This window comes from Emydura macquarii, unplaced genomic scaffold, assembly GCF_026122565.2.
Source record: "Emydura macquarii macquarii isolate MOO-44397 ecotype Brisbane River unplaced genomic scaffold, CSIRO-AGI_Emac_v2 contig_2321, whole genome shotgun sequence".
NCBI classification, from domain to species: Eukaryota; Metazoa; Chordata; order Testudines; family Chelidae; genus Emydura; species Emydura macquarii.
In genome coordinates this window covers 521,039-540,833 of record NW_027132458.1, presented here as the reverse complement: position 1 = coordinate 540,833, position 19,795 = coordinate 521,039, and the positions used below count along the sequence as shown (strand labels likewise).

General features: G+C 39.4%; 1 protein-coding gene across 2 annotated transcripts in view; it reads right to left on the bottom strand.

Annotated features, from left to right (window-relative positions):
* TRAK1 (trafficking kinesin protein 1) overlaps positions 1-19,795 on the bottom strand; it is a 129,426-nt gene that overhangs the window by 39,018 nt on the left and 70,613 nt on the right. For both annotated transcript variants that reach the window (XM_067560847.1, XM_067560846.1), the window contains 4 exons: positions 10,360-10,436; positions 6,594-6,710; positions 1,989-2,089; positions 994-1,102 (listed from right to left, as the gene is read on the bottom strand). In XM_067560847.1, coding sequence (XP_067416948.1) covers positions 994-1,102; positions 1,989-2,089; positions 6,594-6,710; positions 10,360-10,410 — 378 coding nt within the window. In that variant the 5' untranslated portion in view covers positions 10,411-10,436. The remainder of the gene's footprint in view (positions 1-993; positions 1,103-1,988; positions 2,090-6,593; positions 6,711-10,359; positions 10,437-19,795) is intronic.

The following is a 19,795-nucleotide window of genomic DNA, read 5'->3' as shown; positions in this document are numbered from 1 at the left end:
TTTAATTGAAAGCACTGGATAAGCTTATAACCCCTAAAGCCAGAAGACTCACTTCCAGCCCCACCTTAATTACCTTCAAAATCACCACATAATGCATCATAACATTTACACTGCTTATCTTCCCTGAGTGTTTTCAGAATAAAGGTGAAGTAAACTGCATTTTGATCAAAACATACTTTATAAAAAGGTGACCTGCATTTGTAATGGAAAGTTTAATGAATTTGTGAATGTGAGAATGGTATTTTGTCTACATTCCAATGAGAGTTTGCAAATTACAACATGATCCCAAATACTGTAAATTCGAAAACTGCACTGAAAAATCACAAATGTAATTACTTATCTGGTTCTTGGTCATCACAGTCAACATATGTTAATTCTGACTCACTATCACCCCACATACATGTTTTCTATCCTTTTGAGCAGCCCCGAAATAAAAGGAAAAATACTTATCAAGAAAAAAATCTACCAATGTTAAAATAAGCATAACAGCCTAACTTGAAACCCACAAATTCTAAATGGCTTATTAAGGCCATTAAGTTAATAAGTCAGACATTTGTGCCTATTTCTAATACTGGCATGGGGTTGCGGATCCTGTGCCAGCCTGCAGATTTAGAAATACAGCACAATCAGCCATGCTGTAAACACCTTTTTCGTTTTTAGTGTGCATGAACCTCGCAAGTTTTAGGCTATAATATTTCCCCCTAACTTGGTTATAGAACTATGTTGTCCCCTCCACACAAAGCCATTGTGCTGAATTTCCTGAAGTTTACATATTTCAGATGGACTCAACACTAGTTTAAGATCAAAGATGGTGATTTGATATATTACAAGGGCACCTGCTATGTAACACAAGACTATAGAGCCCTCCCTGGGAGGGGGGTCCATTAAAAATGTTTATTTAATAATTATCAGCACAGCATTGGTTTCCAAAGTGAGAGGGAAGCATAGCTGCAATTTTGCAAAAAACAAAACATACATAGGGAGTAATTTCACCTCTGATCTAAGCACAACATTCTCCTCTTCAAGGTCCTTGAGTTTCTTCTGAAGAGAATCCAAGTGAAAATAGTTCTGGACGGAGGAGGAAGACTCATTCCTCTTCAACCTAGTAACATAATCATTAACATTTACTTTAGGCCCATTTTTACTTGAAGCCTTGGCTGATATCAAAAGAAATGGGAAAAGGCTGAACAGAGGTTGCATAACAGCCAGAGCGGTGTGAAATTCAGAATTTTCACTTTAAGTTATTTGTGGCAACACATATTGCCATCTAATTTTAAAAACGAACATGACAATTTTCCTTATTCCTCCCACCTCTTGTGGATATTAGGAAGAAAGCAACCTTTTCCACAAAGAATAATGCAATAGCTTCATGAATGATGTTACACATGCTCCCCCCGAATACTGAAATAACTCTGCAGATAAGTGGACAAGGGCGGGCAGCCTCCTCAAAGTCTGCACTGCTGCTCAGACAGCCACCTGTCTGAAGAACACTGTAACCCATGCATTACCCTGTCCCTCTGCTGTCAAACAGCACACAATATTTTAGCCATGCCTCAAGCCTTTGCCAGCCAAAGCTATGTGTGTATGGAGGTTATTCTCCCATCACTGGGCCAGATTTTCTCCAATACACAGCTCTACTCATTGTAAGGCAGAAGGATGGTACAGTGGGATGGTACATGTCAGGGGGCTCACTGATTCTGTGGGGTGGTCTGTGCCAGCCCCAACATGAATAAGAGTAGGCTATGGTATCACATGCCACTGTCCTCCTGGCTTTCTTTCTCCTTCCCTTCACACACTGGAATCAGTCCAGTTGCTCCAATACAAACATTAACAACTGAAAGTGTGTGGCACAAGTTGGAGGTTTAAAGTGATGAACATGACCTCATTCCAGTCAGAATTCATGTTGTCACCCTCATGGGTATCAACACGGCTTATAAACTTCCTGCTCTGATCACCTTCTAGAAAAGTGAACTGGTCTGATTACTTACGGCGTCGAGCAGATGGACTCTGGCTCACTTTCTTCAGCAGCACTGGTATAAAACTGAAGCAGCTCATCCTTCATAGACAGTTCATGGCGCAACTGAGAAACCTAAGCAAAAAAAGAATGTAAATCTGTCACTTCCCTTCCAAAGACGTTCATATTTTTAATAATGAAATCAATTTTTCATCTTCCATATGTCTCCTAATCAGACTAGTCAGGAACCCACTGAACCACTCCGACAAATGGAATGAATGGAAACAATTCTTTTACTTCTTGACAAAATCTTTTAACTGCCATTTGATTTTTTTCTTTTTCTTTCTTTCTAAAGGAAGCAAAAATCCAATTACGCACTGCTATTAAAGGAAACAAGAGAGGCAAATGGTCCATCGGATTTCATTCTGTAAGCCTGATTCACCATTCCAGGTTTTCATCAGCATAACACCATTGATTTCAATGGCCTAGCATCTCTTTTCATCTGAATTTGATACAATGATTGCAACCATCTCACTTGGACATGGGCCTTGCCACCAGTATCCCTGCCTTGTGACTTTCACACTGGATTATCAGAATTCTCTCCAGATAGGGTTACCTTTTGACACCACTCAGATGCTTTAGCTGATGCAGAATGTGGCAGTTCCACTGTTCAGTAGGTTTGGCCATATGGTGCACAATACATCAGCGCTTCATAGACTGCAAAGAATTCCTATCAGCTTCTGAGTGCCATTCAAAGTATTGATCTTCAGAGTACTTATCTACTCTGAAAAGTAATACTATAGAAGGGGTATCATGGAATCCCTTGTTTATTATATCTTGATCTGTATCAAATGTGCTCATTTGACGAATGAAAAGGTGTAGTTTTTTTCTCCCTAATTGCCAACTCTACAAAATCAACCTAAAATCAAAAAATGTAGATTGACTCTTTCATATTGTGCTACACCACCAGGAATAAAAATGGGCAGGACAAATTAGACCCTAGTAACACCATTGAAACCTCACTATCACAAATTAAATCCTCAATGGCAACCCCCTTGCTTTAAGTGTATTGCACAGTTGTATCCAGTGCAATTTAACAAGCAATATTTGTGATGATGCACAAGAATAGCAGCACAGAATTCAACTCACTTGAACTTGTATGGCAGGATCAGGTTCTAAGTTTCTTAACATTCAGGACACTGTACAATACTCGTATGTTTAGGCAGACTTCTGCCTGAAGGCATAAATGGGGAATATAAATAGGCCTTCTTTCTGTCACTGGCAAATTTATTTTTAGTTAATATCTGTTAAAATGTATTCCTTTTTTTAGGTGCACATTCACCCACAGACACTGCCCCCAATTCCGCAAAGTATTTAAACTTCTGCTTTAAGCATGTGAATAATCTTGTTGACTTCAATGGGGACTATTCATAGGCTTAAATTAGAGGTGTGATACCTAGGACTTAGCATGAAGACTCCAAAGCTGTTTAAGAGTGACCATGAACTGCTGGTTCCTGGGCTGACAGTTTTTGAGGAGGAAAAACTAGCTAGCACTGCATTAGCTGCTGCAGGAGCACACCACAGAGATGGCTAGAAAAGGAAGGAAGATTGGGGTTAAACAGTAAATAGAATAACCCAGAATAACTAGGGAAAGCAAAAACCCAATGACCTCTTCCACTCTAACCTAGACGGATAGTTCACTTTACTCTGGCTCTTAGATCAGATTTCAAAGCGGGCAGAAGTAGGCTGTACCTGGTAATGTCACATCTCAGCTAAAAGGACAGAAATGTTGATCTTAGAACTACAGCATGCTTAATTTTTAAACACTGCAACACAGCACTGGGTGGCAGGCTTTACTTAGGAAGTTACACTCAGTTGTGCTATCTAAAGGTTGAAGAGTTATTTCTGCAGTCAAAGCAATTTATAATCAAGAAAATTCGCCCAATACATTTAAGATTTTAGTAAAATACTTCCAAAACTGCAGGTACCCCGTGACTAAAGTGCACAGACATACTGTACAGCATTTCTTTAGTGAACTCACCTTTTGTTCTCTAGTGCCAAACAGTAGATCTGAGTCTCAGTTTTTATAATTTAGTACTACTGGAAAGAGTTGTACAGGGTAGAAATTAGTAGCAATTAGATAACACTGGGGAGAGAAGGAATCTGTCCTTAGTGGCAGAAGGAAAAATGAAATTCAAACTGTTTTGAAGTAATCACTCAAAAGCAGCTTGTTGTAGGTGAAGGAGACATTGGTATTTAAGAAGGGCAAAGTAAGAGAGAATATAAAGAGCAAAACTGGGCTGAAACGTGGGTTAAAGTCACAGTTTTCATCAGAACATGATCAGAGTCTGTTCCTACCCTCAAAAAATTATATTTAGGTTTGAAAATACAAAATCTAAATGTTAATGTAAAGGCATCAAATTAAGAGCCATGAAATAAACTGAGAATACATGAAGGTGTGGCATAAGAGTTTAGTAGCATGAATATGGAATAGCTGCACTACTCATGAGTAAAGAAGCCATGTGCAAGTTACACAGGTCATCCCATACAAGTGCCAATAACATTTTTATATCATTCTACACCATCAGGTATGTTGTATGTGTCATATGCTACAGAAAAAACTATTTTAGGAACATTTTAGCGTGTTAAAGAAATTTATAGGGACAATTTACTGTATCCCTCTGGCTGTTAAGTCAGTTGCTTTAGTGACCATGACTCCAACTGTACAGGACTTGCAGGCAGTCTCAAAACCCACTGAAACTACCCTCAGATTTTCTACACACAGAAGTGTCATGACTTTAAACCTTAATATCTTGTGCTAAAAGCGAGGCGTTGGTCCCACTGGGAAGCTGGTAATTTCCTATATGAATCATGACCTTTTTTGTTTAAGAAAGCTGTTAATGTAGTCAAACTGGTAATGTAGTTAAAGGGAAGTGAGTAATTCATTTGTCACCTGCCTGTGGAATTTCTGTCATAGAGATCACCTCCACATATAGGGTGTATCTCCACGTATCATGCACCTGTGATTGCCTCACCCATAACTTGCTCATTAGATTTATTCTAACATTACAAATACCAGAGCAGCTTCCATTAACCATTTTCTAAAAACCAACCTGTTCTCCTCCTTTCCACCAGCTGTGGAATTTCTCAACCTTTCTCCCCCAAAAAGTACAACTGCAAGAAGGCAACATTCAGCTCAAGGTCTCCAAGTGTTTCTAGGAGGAACCCAACACTCACTTCCAGCTCTGTAAGGCAGCAGGCTGACAGACGTTATGTTGTGATGTTTTGAGTTAATCTGGCTCTCTACTCAGGGAGATACAATAAATAATCCTGATGATAATTTTCAGAACTCTCAACATTCCTCAAACATATCTGTAACACTTTGTATGTAGTATATACAATATACACTACTATAGTGTTCTGTGGTGATTTTTATTTATTTGTTTTTTAATAAGCAGTCATTCGGATGACCTGCACCATGTTATCCTACATACACATGTACATAAAGAACCTAGCACACCACTATTGCTATCCAAAATAGTAATACACACACATCACAAAAACCTTCACACACACCCCCCCACACCAGATTCTTGTACATGTTACTAAAAATAGCAAGACCACCCCACCACAATCCAGAAGGTTTTAATAAATCTAGATGGGAGATACTAAGTCCCAGCCCATTAGTTCTTTTTAAGATCTCCTTCTTTAAACCAACAAGACATTTTGCTGCTTTCTGAAGCAGACCACATGTTGAATAAGCACCATTCATCAGGTCATAGAGCCCCCACAGTAATTTATCCTGAACCCTCCAAGCACCTGATGGATATGAAGCTGGGTATTTTAAAGAGGCATGATACCAGAGGGGCACAGAAAGTACACTGTACATGATTTCCCTGATGATGGACCACTAAAATCTCACTTTAGGTGAATAATATACCTTGAATAGGGTGGCATGATGTTCATGTTCAGCATTTAAGTGCTTTTATTTAACAACCAAAACTGAAATCAGCTCTGAATACAAAAAAGAAGCTGGGGGTAGAAAATGAAAAATAACAATATTGTGGGAAAGGAGAAAAACAAACAAAGAAGTGAGAATCATTGATATATGAGGGGAGAAGAAATAAGGAAAAAAGCTGAAAATTGTGGAAAGAGAAGTGAAAGTAATGAACCCAGGCAAAAAGGGAGCTAGAGATGTGGACTGAAAGATAAGTGAGAGGGAGATATTAGAGAGAAAGAGGGGGGAGGAAATGTAGGGAGAGAAAGGGAACAAGGCCAAAATGGGGTCTGAGGAAAGTGGAGGCTGAATGAAGCAAAATAAAATACAGACAAATATATTTAAGGAGATAATCAGTCTGAGGTGGAGCAAAATCCAATGGTCCATAGTTATCTTAAAATTTCCCTCCTTTTTTGAGCCCTGTAGGCCAAGTGACCTCATCAATCGTATTTCCATCTAGAACGAACTTTGTACAATAGTCTACTAATGTACTCTAGAATCTCTATAGTTCAGATTGACATCCTATTCACAAGTCATCAGAAAGTTAACTATGCACAAGCCAAAGCTAGAGGGAAGAGTTTTTCTGGACCTGCAGCATCATTAGATGTAGAGACAGTATAGTACGTGAATGTATGACCTTACCTCTTCCCTGATATGCTCTACTTGCTCCTCAAGGAATTCATTTCTCTCCGTTAGTGATTTATTCTTCTTTAACAACGACTGGCCAATTCGAGCAGCTAATTCTAAATCCCGCTCTTTCTGTAAAAGGGAAAGAAAAAAACGTTGATTTCCAGTGCTTTCATTCACTTGGAAAATAACTGGTTCTCCCAGGTCAGAAAAGGTTAAATCTGTGCTAGAAAAAATGAAAGAATTAATATTCTTCAAAAAACAAAGAAACCAACATTTTCTGCTCATTTTCTTGTCTATTTCTGCTTAAACTACACCTACATAATCCAGAAAAATTGACATGTACAGTTAATGAACCATACAAATGAAAACCAAGCCTTAATGTCTAATGTAAAAGTGTTAATGGAAGCAAATCTAATTTCCAACTTTTTTTTCATTGTTCTATTTGAAAAATCACTGTCACTAACCACACAGTTTTCTCTTTACACCTTTTGTAGAGAGCTTGTAGGGAGCATTACAAATTATACTTTAAGGGCTCCAAAAGCACAGCAAAGAACAGATGTAAGCACACAGAATACACTTGAGTATGCTAATGTGTTTCTCCTCCGCTCCACTTGAAAAAATAAATTACAGTGAGTGTAAAATTTACTTAGCTACTGTGAATGTGCATTATATTACCTTTTGATAGCTTTAAATTGCTGCCTCCTGCACTGAAGTAAAGGCACAGGTGGAATACTTAGAGGGAGTGGATCCAACCAAAATGCCTGTGAGGGTGCTGAAGGAACTCAGAGATGGGGACAGTGGAGACGAAAGAATTCATGGAGATGTGGAGATGAAAGAACACAGATGTGGCACCTTTTGAAAGAGTGCAATGTGCGTTACCACCCCCTGGATCAGACTAGCTCTCTTAGCCAGCCCCTCCCCTCTCTAGGGATGCCTAGCCCATCAGTGACACTAGCCTGAAGACATCCTTCTTCCTCTGTCCAAGGTCCCCAGGTTACAGGAAGAGGTTCTTTACACCTTCTTCTCCCTTGCTCACCTATACAGGACCAGCCCTAACCTGTGTGGACAGTAAACCATGCTAAACGTACTACAGATTAGGGACCTGATCCTGCTAACATTAAATACAAGTAGTTCCAATTGATGTAAAAGATGTGCCCAAGTATCAGCAGGACCAAAGCATTACAGAGTGAGCCCTTTTGGACAGGGCAATGAATTTAGGGTTTCTCAACTTTGCAATACTTATTATATGATTTTGTTATTAGCAAGATGCATTTTTACTGTGTTACATTTGTAAAAATCTGTATATGTATATATATATATATATACTATATGCAGTAATGGTGCCAATTTCCTGGTATATCCTTCTTTCCTCTTGCTCAGTTCCTTCCTTTGAGATCTAATCTTATCCCTTTCTGTTTATATGCTAAAAATATCTATTATGTGCTTGTTTATTTTGGCTGACAGCTGTTGCACTGTAATATGGAAGATAAAGACAAACTCTATGAAAAGAAGCTAGTGAATAATTGCCAGTGACATGGGTTCAAAATAATGTCATGCATTTCAAGTGCCTCCATACAGTGTAAAGTAAAAGTGTAGAAAAATAGTAACAGCATTTACTAGTACTGATATAATTCTTAAATAATTTAAGATAGGCTATTGATCTTTTGCATTAGAAACCAAGGGCACTATCCAGCCAAAATTATGCATCAACGTCCCAGAAGGTCATACAAACTATGCTAATGGTGTGCAGTCGGCCAACATAGCCAGCTGGCTCATTGCACAAAGCCATATTTGTAGCAGATAGTACTACAGAGAGGAAGGAAGCTCCCGGAGCCTTGTCTCCAGCCCAAGCCGAACATCTACATTGAAATTGAACAGCTTCTTGGCCCAAGCCAGCAGGCACGGGACAGTCATGGGTTTTTAACATCAGTGTGGATGTACCCTTTGGTTCTCAATTTGGAGTACTGGGGATAATAGCACTTCCCTACCTCACAGGAGTGAGGATAAATACTTTAAAGACTGTGATGTGCTCAGGGCTGCGGCTTGTCAGGTCTAACTGGAGGAGTCCCTCCTCACTCTCATCATTTGGGGGAGAGGAGTGTGTGTATGTGACAGAAAGAGATTTAATAAGAAACTTCAGCTCAATGAGGCTCACATACTCTCGCACTGAGCAACATTAGAGAATTTAGCAAAAGATGCAGCACTGTCAGGTCACATGGCCCCTTTAACAGACAGACAAGGAAAAAATCCTTCTGCTTTAGAATGCCGGCTCAGTGCATCTCCCAACACTCTTCCCATGGGCTTGACTGCTATATCTACAGAAATCAGGCTTTGTGGAGTCAGGGAGCAGACATGCTTGGGCAGATGCAGAATGCCCAACTGGGCCACTAGTAGAAGGGGTGGTGGAAGGAACTACCACCTCAGAACAGCCAGCAGGCACACAAATGATTTTTGGGCTGGCAACAGCCCTACATAAATAAAGCAACCACCACCTGTCTTTATAGCTATGAGAGAATTTAAGACATTTTCATATTCAAAGAAAACAAGGGGTTATTTGTAAAGTTTACAGATGGACATAATATCTGCTTACAAAACCATGCAAATAAATCTAAGCAAATAAATAAACAAAAAAGCATGATGTAAATGTGTAACACAAGAGTGACTAGAACAGTTATCAATTGAGTGCTACACATATAATCACTGTAAGCGAAGTATCTGGGGTTTAACACAAATAGCATACAGGAAACTGTTTTTAAAGGTTTTGGTTGAAAGCATAACCAAAGGCCTCAACTCTGCAATCATTACACTAATGCAGACCCATGTGCCCATGCTTATCTCTTTGCAGCTTCGAGGCCAAAGACTGCACTAATTCAGATACTTTGGACTAGCACTGCACAACATGGTGTCTATGTTGTACTAAGAGAGCTCTGTAGTGTGCAACAAATACAGCACCACTACAATACGAAGCAGACCAAAATACAAAGGTCTAAGTTCTGAACCGTCTAGTACAAAGGCCACATTGTTATTCTTCATCTGAATAATGCCTCACAAAGATAATTTGCAAAAATATTCACTTACATTTACTTTAAAATAGAGTTTGTTTTGATCAATGAATGTTAAGTTATTAGGATATTTAGTGAGTATGAAGATTTTATCTTGTAGGTCGTTTCTTTCTCTCTACTATTACTTGAAATGTTTAGCCTCAATCACAATAAATTAATGGCCATATATTATGTGGCTATAAAAATACAAAGCCACCAGAATGCAATAAAGAAAAGTTTGGGGACAAGTCAGAGAAAGTACATTGGAAAGGAGATATAATCACAGAGATATAAACAATTAGAATAAAATAAACTTGTGAGCTTTGTGTTTTAAAAAAACCCAACAAACCATTCATAATACTGTGCATATTTGGAAAACAGAAAACCAAAAACAACCTCCGCCCTCCCCCCAATATCATGATTTCATGTGAACCTTACTTTTTTCCTCAAATCATTCAACATGGTATGTCACTTTTTGTATTCTGGCAATAGTGAACTAAATCTGCTTTTGCTATGTATGAAGACGTGATGAATTTGTACAAATGATGTAAACAAACTAAGCACCTTTTATTAATAAAGGTATGTCCTTTACTAATGAGATGTAGTTGATGTACATTTAGAATATTTGTTTCAGCTTGACTGAAAACACATGGGGTATTTTCTATCAACGCAGATGCTTTCACAATTTATGTTACGTCTTTCTCATAAAATGAATGGCTGAGGAAAAGGATACTTGCCTCTTCTAGAAGACGTGTAACAGCATCTATGTCATTGTATGTTTTAGTCATCTGGCCCACTCTTTCAGCACATAAAACTGTTGGAAAACAAGACACACAAATTCATTATATCTGCCACTCGAACTGAACAAAACTAAGAAATTATTTAAAAAAAAATCATCTTAAATTTAAATCTTAAAATTAATCTAAATTTGATCTGTTTATTGAATCATTTTAAGTTTCGGGAAAACACAAAACTATGAAAACATTAATGAACTCAACAAAACAATTTCATCTTTACGGCTTCATACTGAACTGTTTTGTTGTAGGCATTTGCTTTTGTCAAAATGCAAAAATAATCTTTAAAAAATTAAGTTTATTCACTGAATTAAAATGACTCGCATTTTTTTCAAGTCCTCTATGCAGTGTAATCTTAGTAATTTTAAAGACCTCCTGATCAATCTGAAGTGTTTTTAAAGTCCATGCATATTAAACTGTTCAGTACTGACAAACACAGAGCCTCAAACCAAGCATTTTCTGTGTGAAACAGTTACATTTACTTTTGATTCAATGTAAATTGAAAACCCAATTTTTTAAAAGTGCATCTTGCTGGATTCTACAAGTATAAGGGGGAAGACGGAGGAGTTAAAAATCAGAGTCACAACAAAACTTTATAAATTCTCAAACCATTAAGAGAGAATTAATGAACAATTACTCTAAACTCAATGCAAAAGCGCTTTAAGTAAAATAAACACCAAAAAATGAACACATAATGAGGGCCCATTGTGTCACCTTTACACTTTTACAGCCGCAATGCTTTACTCCAACCTGTGGCCCATGGGGTCTTTCAAAGTGGCCCACTGCTCCCCTCCTGCTGGTTGCAGAAGGGAACTGCTGTGTAATGGTCCAGGCGGAGCATGTTGCCACAGGGCTGCAAGACAGGTGCAGGCTCCTTGCTCCAGCCAAGGGCATGAGAGATCAGCGCTCCCTTCCCTCTGGCTGTATCAGGGAGCAAGGCAAAGTGCTCGTCCTAGATCCACAGGCGCTTGGGTCCCTGCTGGAGCCAGAAGGAGGGGAGATCAGTGCTCCCATTCCCCAGCTCCAGTAGAGAGCAAAGCACTCATCCTGAGTCCCAAGGTGCTGGGGTCCCTGCTGGAGCCAGAGGGAAGGAAGCACTGATTTCCTTCCCCCAGGTTGCAGAAAGGAGCCACTGCCTAGGTACCTAGGTGGAGCGCACAGGGCTACAGGATGCAGCAGTTTCGTGTGTGTGTGTGTGTGGTGGGTGGACGGGACGAACGACGACTGCTGGTAGAGACTGGTTGCCCTTCAAGGTCATGAAAATAATATCTGTGGCCTTTGAGCCAAAAAGGTTGGGAACCACTGCTTTACTCCATTAGTCCCACTGGAGTAGAAACAATGAGACAGCTCAGAAAATGTTGCCCTATGTGATGTTGGCAAAACTGGAGATTGCACAGTGCATATCAAATGTATGGACAATTTTGATTCTGAATGACCTAAATATAATAGCCCTTGTAATGTATTTGGTGACTAGAGCATGTCACAAAAAAACTGTAGTATTACTAGCTAAATAAAGCAATGCATAACTGAAATGGATGTCACACAAACAAAACCAGTGTCATAACCCTGATAATTTGAATTATAATAATAATTTGGGAAAAATTTGGTCTGACTGCATGACTTCTTCTTTAAGAAGACAATTTCTAAACAGAACACAAATTAATTTTGAAAAATAAGATCTGTTTCACTGTTATGCACTTTTTTGTCCCTCCACCAATGTTTTTATGGCTTAAACATTCTATTCCGGAAAAAAGGGACTGTTAATATAGCGTTATATTAGTTGTTTACATTGATTTCTGGAGACTGGACTGCTGTAAGGCAAACTATTCTTGACAGTGGATTTATCTCTGACAGTTTCAATTACAGCAGATGCACAGTTCAGGCAATGTTGTTCTGAGGTGTTAATTCAATGAAAAGAAATCAAGTCCAAATTACTTTAAAATAATTGCATGCTGTGTGGTAAAAACTGACACCACGGATTTGGTGGCACACAACTGACAACAACTGATATACACCACCAAATAAAAATATTAGCTTATTAGGCATCCTGTTACATTACCAACCCAGAATGTCAGCATTTTAGGTCCAAATACTGTAAATATTTATGTACATGCTTAACTTTAGCCCAGTGAACTCCATAGGACTGCCTGCAGAAAGACTGCAGAATCAGGGATTTTAAATTATACTACTCTAAATCTAATTAAAAAGTTCACAAGTGATAACTAAAAGCTTAAAGCCAGAAATTTACATCCCCAAAAATTGATTAGGTAAGAGTATGCATGCAATAGTGTAAACATAAATGTACTGCATTTACAAACCACAGGTTCACAGAAACCAATTGTTTTCTGGCAAGAAATATTTTAATCACTTGCAAAGATCAGGCGTACAGAAGAAGCAGATAACTCAGGTGATCACTGCACAGAGAATCTTTTCATGAAAACGTAACAGGAAGAAGAGAGATTTGCATTAACTACATAACTTTAAAATGTCCATTAAAAAAGGAGACATTTAATGTAACCATGAAACGATGTTTCCAAAACAATAATATATAAATCAACACCTAAATGTCCACTGAAAATACTGACAGAGACCAACATTTTATTACCAAAAACAATTATTCATTACACAATTTCCTTGGCTACAACTCTCCCTCAGCAATGTCAATTGGTGTTGGTAGATTAATGTTTGGGACTGTCATTAGCAAACCCTAGCCACCCTTTGTGACTAAGGCAACTTGACACCACCCTAGTGACTGCAAAACCATAGTAATCTTAATAAAACCCAAACAAGTAGATAACAGTGTGGTGTTCCCATGGGCTGAGCAAGGTCATTTGACTGGGAGAAAGGTTGATAAGAGCTGGTACGTGCAGCTGCTCACTCAACTATTTCTTCAGAACTTGCTACACAACCTTTAAAAGCAGGATATCAGCACATTCTGATATTAAGAAGCAATGTCAAGATAATCAAAGTCATGCAATGCATGACTGAAACAGTCTTTTGCACACACAGTTTTTAATAATTGTTTTCATGTGCAGAGGAGTATGAAGTTAACACCCAAATAGACATGGGATAGTCAAAGTCCAAACTTCCCTTTGAACAAATGTAAACTGAAACACAGGTGCAGGAACGAAGGGTGCCTGGGGTGCTGCTGCACCCCTTGGCTTGAAGTGGTTCCCATTATATACAGCAGTGTTTCTCAAATAGTGTTCCACGGAACCCCGGGGTTCCGCGGGCTGAGTTGAAGGGTTCCACGAAAAAGAGGAACCGCGCCGCCGAAATTAACAGAAATCGCGTGCCACTGAATAGCCGCTAGCGCACCGCCGAACAGCCGCGAGCGCGCCGCCGAAAACAAACACTGATATACAGAGTTTACAGTTTGGTTCAATGGCTCTCAGCACCTCCAATATAAAAGTTGTTCCAGCTCCCCCCAACTGAAACCTTGACAGGAAGCAATACACTTCAGAAGCTACCATAATGGTCTTGTGAAAAGCAAGAATAAATCTGATTACCAAGGGTTTTATGAGACTCATTAAAAATGAGCAAACACCAAAATGTAGATGAAAGCCTGGTTACATCACTCTGGCAGTGTAAAGGGCCTTCAAAGTGCCATTTGAGTTCTCTTTATAACCAGTCTAAATGAACACTCAGGCCCAAGATTCAGTCAAAGACCCCAGCCTCCAAGGCCTCAGCAATTCTGTTTTGGTTAAGCCCTTTCCCAAAAGCTCATACCCAGCTGAACAAACAGGTAGGATAAACCAAATTCAAATATTGAATAAAACAATACATTAAACAAGGACTGCTGTTCTGGACAAGAAATTTGGCTTTGTATATAACAGCAAGTTTACAAATGTACTAAGATGTTTCAATGGAGTAGGGACTACATTCACAAAAGCTAAATAAATTGGTATCAACATGCAGGGGAGGAACATTAGAGGGTTAATATAAAACTCTTGCTGCTTCAGCAAGAGGAAAAAACCCAAAGCCATGAACCAAATACAAACAGAGCCCTTTTGGCTGAAGGAAACAGAAAAAGATATTTTGATTACACAGACTTCTCTTGAGTTTATGTTTTAGCTAATGAAGTATGTAAATTAAAAGCATACTGCCCTAATAAATGGCATATAATTACAGTACATGGTTTCTGGTTTGCTCCAGTTCCTGATGAACACTAGCCTTCTAATACTACTGTAAATGTATAAAAAGGGCAAATGAAGAAGACTGCACTGTAATATAAAACTCACAGTTCAGAATTACTGGGTTCCTCTTCCACACTAGCAAATCAGCAGTATTTTTGTTCAGCACGAGAAGGAAAGAGGGTGATGTCTTTGCATACACAATCATAATATCCAAGTCAAATGCATTTCAGACCTCTCAATTTACAGTTTGAGGACTCATAGGCAATATAATGGTCACTCAAGTGAGGAAAAAGAAATTACAGGATTCCAAGAACAAAAAGAATTATGTACAAATTTTTGACAGTTGTTTAGAAAACTGCTTGGATCCTGGTGACAACCATTTGATACAGCATTATTATGTCACAAAAAAATGTAAATAAATGAATATCACAGAAATCTCCTTATCAAGTTTTCAACTTAGATTCATGAAAACATTGTGACTGTGTTTTAGTTTTGGGGGTTTTAAAACCACATGCATACAATGAAATGTACATATAATGAATGAAATAGAGATTATGAATTCCTGTCATGCACAGGCTCAAAAACACAAATCTAAATCTTCATCTTCTCCCACATTTTACACCAATTTAAGAGGACGTGGCTATATACAGCAATGTTTTTTTTTCAAGGGGATAAAAGACTAATAAATGGCAAAGTCCCCATGAGACCAGGATTTGGACATGCAACAACTCAGGAGAAAGGAACAAGAACCACAAAAGACACGGCTTGAATCTTAAATTAGGGTGGAGTACCTGAGATATTTGCATTCTCGAGCATGTAAGAGGAGGCGTATTTTAGATCAAAATCTCCATCTGGTACACCATCTGACAGGGCCTAAAAAATGTACCAGATATCTAATAGCTAGAGCAGGTGTTCTCACAACAAATTTTTTGTTGGCCTGAGAATGCGGTCACCAACTCTTGCTGGTGGCCACTCTGACAAATTTTCCTAAAATGCTCCAGCAGGCCCCCATCTATCCCCCCTTACCTTCCTCCCGCCTCCCCAGGCTTCCCACACCCTCCATTATCCCCCAGGCCCTGCTGGTTCTTGTCCCAAGCCCCTTAGCAGCCTCACACCCGAGGCTCACCCCATTTCTTGCCTCCTCACCACGGCGCCTGGTAAGGCCGTCCTGTCAAAGCCCTACCTCCCTGTGCTGAAGCCCAGAGACAAAGCTGGGTGGGGGACTGATGCTCGGAGCCCCAGGAGGGTTAAAGCCAGTGGGGGGTTAAGCCCTTCCATCCCCAGGAAGGTAGGTCAGGAACTCACCAGCCTCCTGAAGAGTTGAAGGCTTCTCCCCATCTGAGCACACACACTGGCCCCACATGTCTGCAGAGGCACTGCCCAAAGAGCCACCAGGAGGCTGTGCAGTGCAGAGCACTGATCCCCTGCTGGCAGCGCCAGCAAACACCAAGGCAGTGCATCCAGGAGTAACAGCTGAGCACTGCAGGGAGGGGCCCACTGCTTTACCCTTAAACTCCCCTCACTCCCCAATCTCTGCCCAGGAGGGTCTCCTAGCCACAGAAAAATCCCCTGGTTGCTGCATGCAGCCATGGTGGCTGCATTTGAGAAATGCTGAGCTAGAGGGAGATTTTAAAAGACTGGAGAGAGGGAAGAATAAAGGGCTGCTGAGGAAGCCAACCAGCTCTTTCCTTCACCCCCACCTTCCCAATGGAAGGGAGCTAAGACTACTGCCTCAGTAAACTGACTTGTACCTCTTGTCTTGAATTAGTCACTGTGAGCTCTTTGGGACAGGTAGCATGCCATCTTACCTGTTTGCACAGAGTTTAACGTAACGGGGCTGCCGCTGCATTTGGGGCCTTTAGGCACAGCCCTAATACAATTATTCTTACTAACTATTAACAATAATAGAGTGCTAGCCATCGCTGACCTCTGGCTGCTGCTGGGTGTGGTAAATTTGAAGCTCCATCTCCTTCTAATTGCTGGAAAAGTGAAGAAACTTTCTGTCTTGTTCTCTCTCACACCCTCCCTGCTCTGATTGCTGTGAGCAGGATGAGCAGTGCTATTCTATTCCTCTCCCTGCCTCTGTTTTTGAGGAGTCCTCCCTCATGAATAGCTCCAGTGCCACTTTCTGCTGCTGCTCAGAGCTTCTCAAAACAGCAAGAAGCTGATTCCTGACCATTATAATGTGGCACTCAGGGTTCTACATAGCAACAGTCAAACTGACCTGCTGTCTGCAGTAATGCTCTGCTACTGCTTGGCAAATAAGCAGCAACAGAGACACTGGAACAAACTCCTAAGTACAACACTGCATTGGTTTACATTAATTTCACTTTTTAAAAAGGTTATTTTCACAAACTAAAGGGTAGAAACACTTTTTAAAATTGAAACAAATTCTACAGGAGTAGATAGCTTGAGGTCCCAACACTGGCCAGAGAAAGCTTCTTACTCTCCTGAGGGAGGGGAGGAGGGATTTTTCAAGCCCTGCCATGTATATATCTAGATCTCAGTGATTCTATCAGTGGAATTCACTATCATCCATTTTGATCCAAAACAGCCTTTAAATGCTGTCAACAAGCCTTTATGTGTTTCAAGACTTGTCTCTTCTCTATGGCTTTTAAGGAAAAGGGAAATTGGTGAGGCTGGTTGGCATGCAGTAGATGCTTCAATTTGGTGGTTGCCAGAGCATGTTTTCTGGGGAGTGACTGAATGAGTGTTTACTTGTATAGCTGTATATTTTCAAATATCGTTGTGTGTACAGAGCTTTGGATGCACATTTTTGCGTATTGTTACAAGTTGAAATAAATAGAAAACATGCATCTAACAAGACCTATAGCTTCATTTCTTCAGTTTCCTGAATATATTTTTCTGCCTCCTTATCCTCAACATCCTAATCACCACCGTTTTTGATTACCAAGTCCTCAGGTTAGAGAATGGTCTTCCTCAGTGCTTGTACAACTTCATGTCTTGTGACAATGCTCAATGAATACAACTTGAATCTACAACTGTGACATTAAGTCAGAAAGAGTTAAGCCTAGCAGGCTGAATGACCCAAACACAACCTTTGAGAACACACTGAAAGGAAATACAAAGGGTAATTAGAGCCATTCATTACAAAATAACAAACTTTGAAGTTTAAACTTATATTATTAGGAGTTTGGAAGTAAAAAAATGGCTTTGTATGTCTATATTACCTATAATCTTGTTAGTGATTATCGATGTAACCAAATAGTTCCTCTCTGTCACTATATTCTGTTAGTTCAAAAATCAAAAGATATTAACATTTAGATGAAACTTGAATGTAGTAATACTGCTGTCTTTAATTTTTCTTTCAGCTATCTGTGAATGGCTGTTAACAGCCTTATGCTAATGTAGCTAGTTACCAGTGTGCATAGCAAATGGAAAATATTACTTCAAAGCCTCGGTAATCACCTATTAATTGCTCAAGATGATACCTGCTATCAAGAAATTATCAATATGCCTACAAAGGATCTATAAAAGGTCTCTAAGGCACCAATTCTGTCATCTTAGATCTGATTGGATTTCATCAGGGGAAGTTCAAGCTGTAAGACTAAAGATACCAGCTATAAATTGGTTCATCCTGCTATTTCTCATGGAAGAAATCATACAGACTTTGCATACAGATTGTCTATTGGACTATAACCTGTGAAACTGATTCTAAAAGGACTTTGCAACTCAGTTTACCATCTCTGTGAGACTGACCTATGGACTTTATTCTCATGTGTTTGTAAAATGAATCATTTAACCATCACTCTCTCTTTTAAAAAATATAATGTATTAGTTTCGCTACTATGTATTGGCTCTAAGCATATATTTGGGTAAGATCTAAAATATCCATTGACCTGGGTGGTCCTTTGGGATTGGTAGAACTTTTTTTTTACATGATGGAGTCAGATTTTTCATTAATCCCCATATTTGATTTGGCTGTCCGTGTGGAAGCCAGAGGGCTGGATGGCTTCAAGGAAACTGTGGTTTTGGCTTCTGTAAATAACCAGTAAGGTAATTAGAAGCTGTTTGTTGCTGGGTTGGTGAATCTAATTTTTAGAAATAATCACCAAATTTGTGAATTGTCTATCCCACTCTTTGCAGTTTTGCCCTAATTAATTATCTCAGCATGGCTCCCCTAGAGACCAACATCACAGCACCACAACAAAATTATCTTACCATTGGACAAAAAACACTGCCCATCCCTGACATGCTGCAAGCCAGTCACTCGCTGTTTAGAAAAACATTATTATTATTAAATATTTGTATTGTGGTAGTCCTTAGAGACACCTTTTAGTGTTCAGGTCCACTGTTCAAGGCATCGTGCATCCACATAACAAAGAGTAATTGCCTCAAAGTGCTTAAAATAAAAGTACAAGACAAGACGTAATAGGTGGATATAACAGTAGGGGAGATCTCTAGGTGACAGTGAAAAATGAGTGTAATAAACTGTGGTCACAGCACATCAACTGCCTAGCCATTGTCAATAACTGCATAGGTTTGAAGGAGTTTGATATGCTCTTTGTTAGCAAGTTGATACAGTAGTTATTTCTGCCACTAAGTTACACATCCTATAAGCAACACCATAAACACAAAAACAAAACAAATAATCACATTCTATGCTTGCTGACTGTCTAATTGTGCAGTTTACAATGCATCTTTATACTAAGAAGCAATTATTTTTTCCTTTGAAATTTGTAGACGTTTTAATTTTTCCACCTAAGATGTGATTTAAAGGGCGTTTACAACCACAGTTCCCCCACAGACTATTTCAATAGCTTGGCTCCATGAAGGCTCCAATATTAAGGTCTCAACTACAGCAAACTAATGCTGTGTTATATTACTCATTCTTAAATAGGCAAAAAGGTTTGGGAAACAATTAGGTCATGGAGGGGGGGAATGCTCAAAATTTTGAGATGGTAACCATTTTGTAGTTTCCCTAAGGCAGGTATGCACTGGAAGAGTTTTCCCTCTTGTACATTGAGAGCCCTAGAACACAACAAAGACAGTCATCCTGAATGTCTCCCTTAGTCTCATTAATTTCAAGGCCAGAAGGCTGAAGTAACTTTGAAAACACCCACAGGAGCAAGATTAACAAGGTAACATAAGAACTGCCAATGGTCCACTGGGACAGAGCAATGGTCCATCTAGCCCAGTATCTTGTCTGCTGACAGTTGCCAATGCTAGGTGCTTCAGGGGGAATGAACAGAACAGGTAATTATCAAGTGATCCAAGATAAG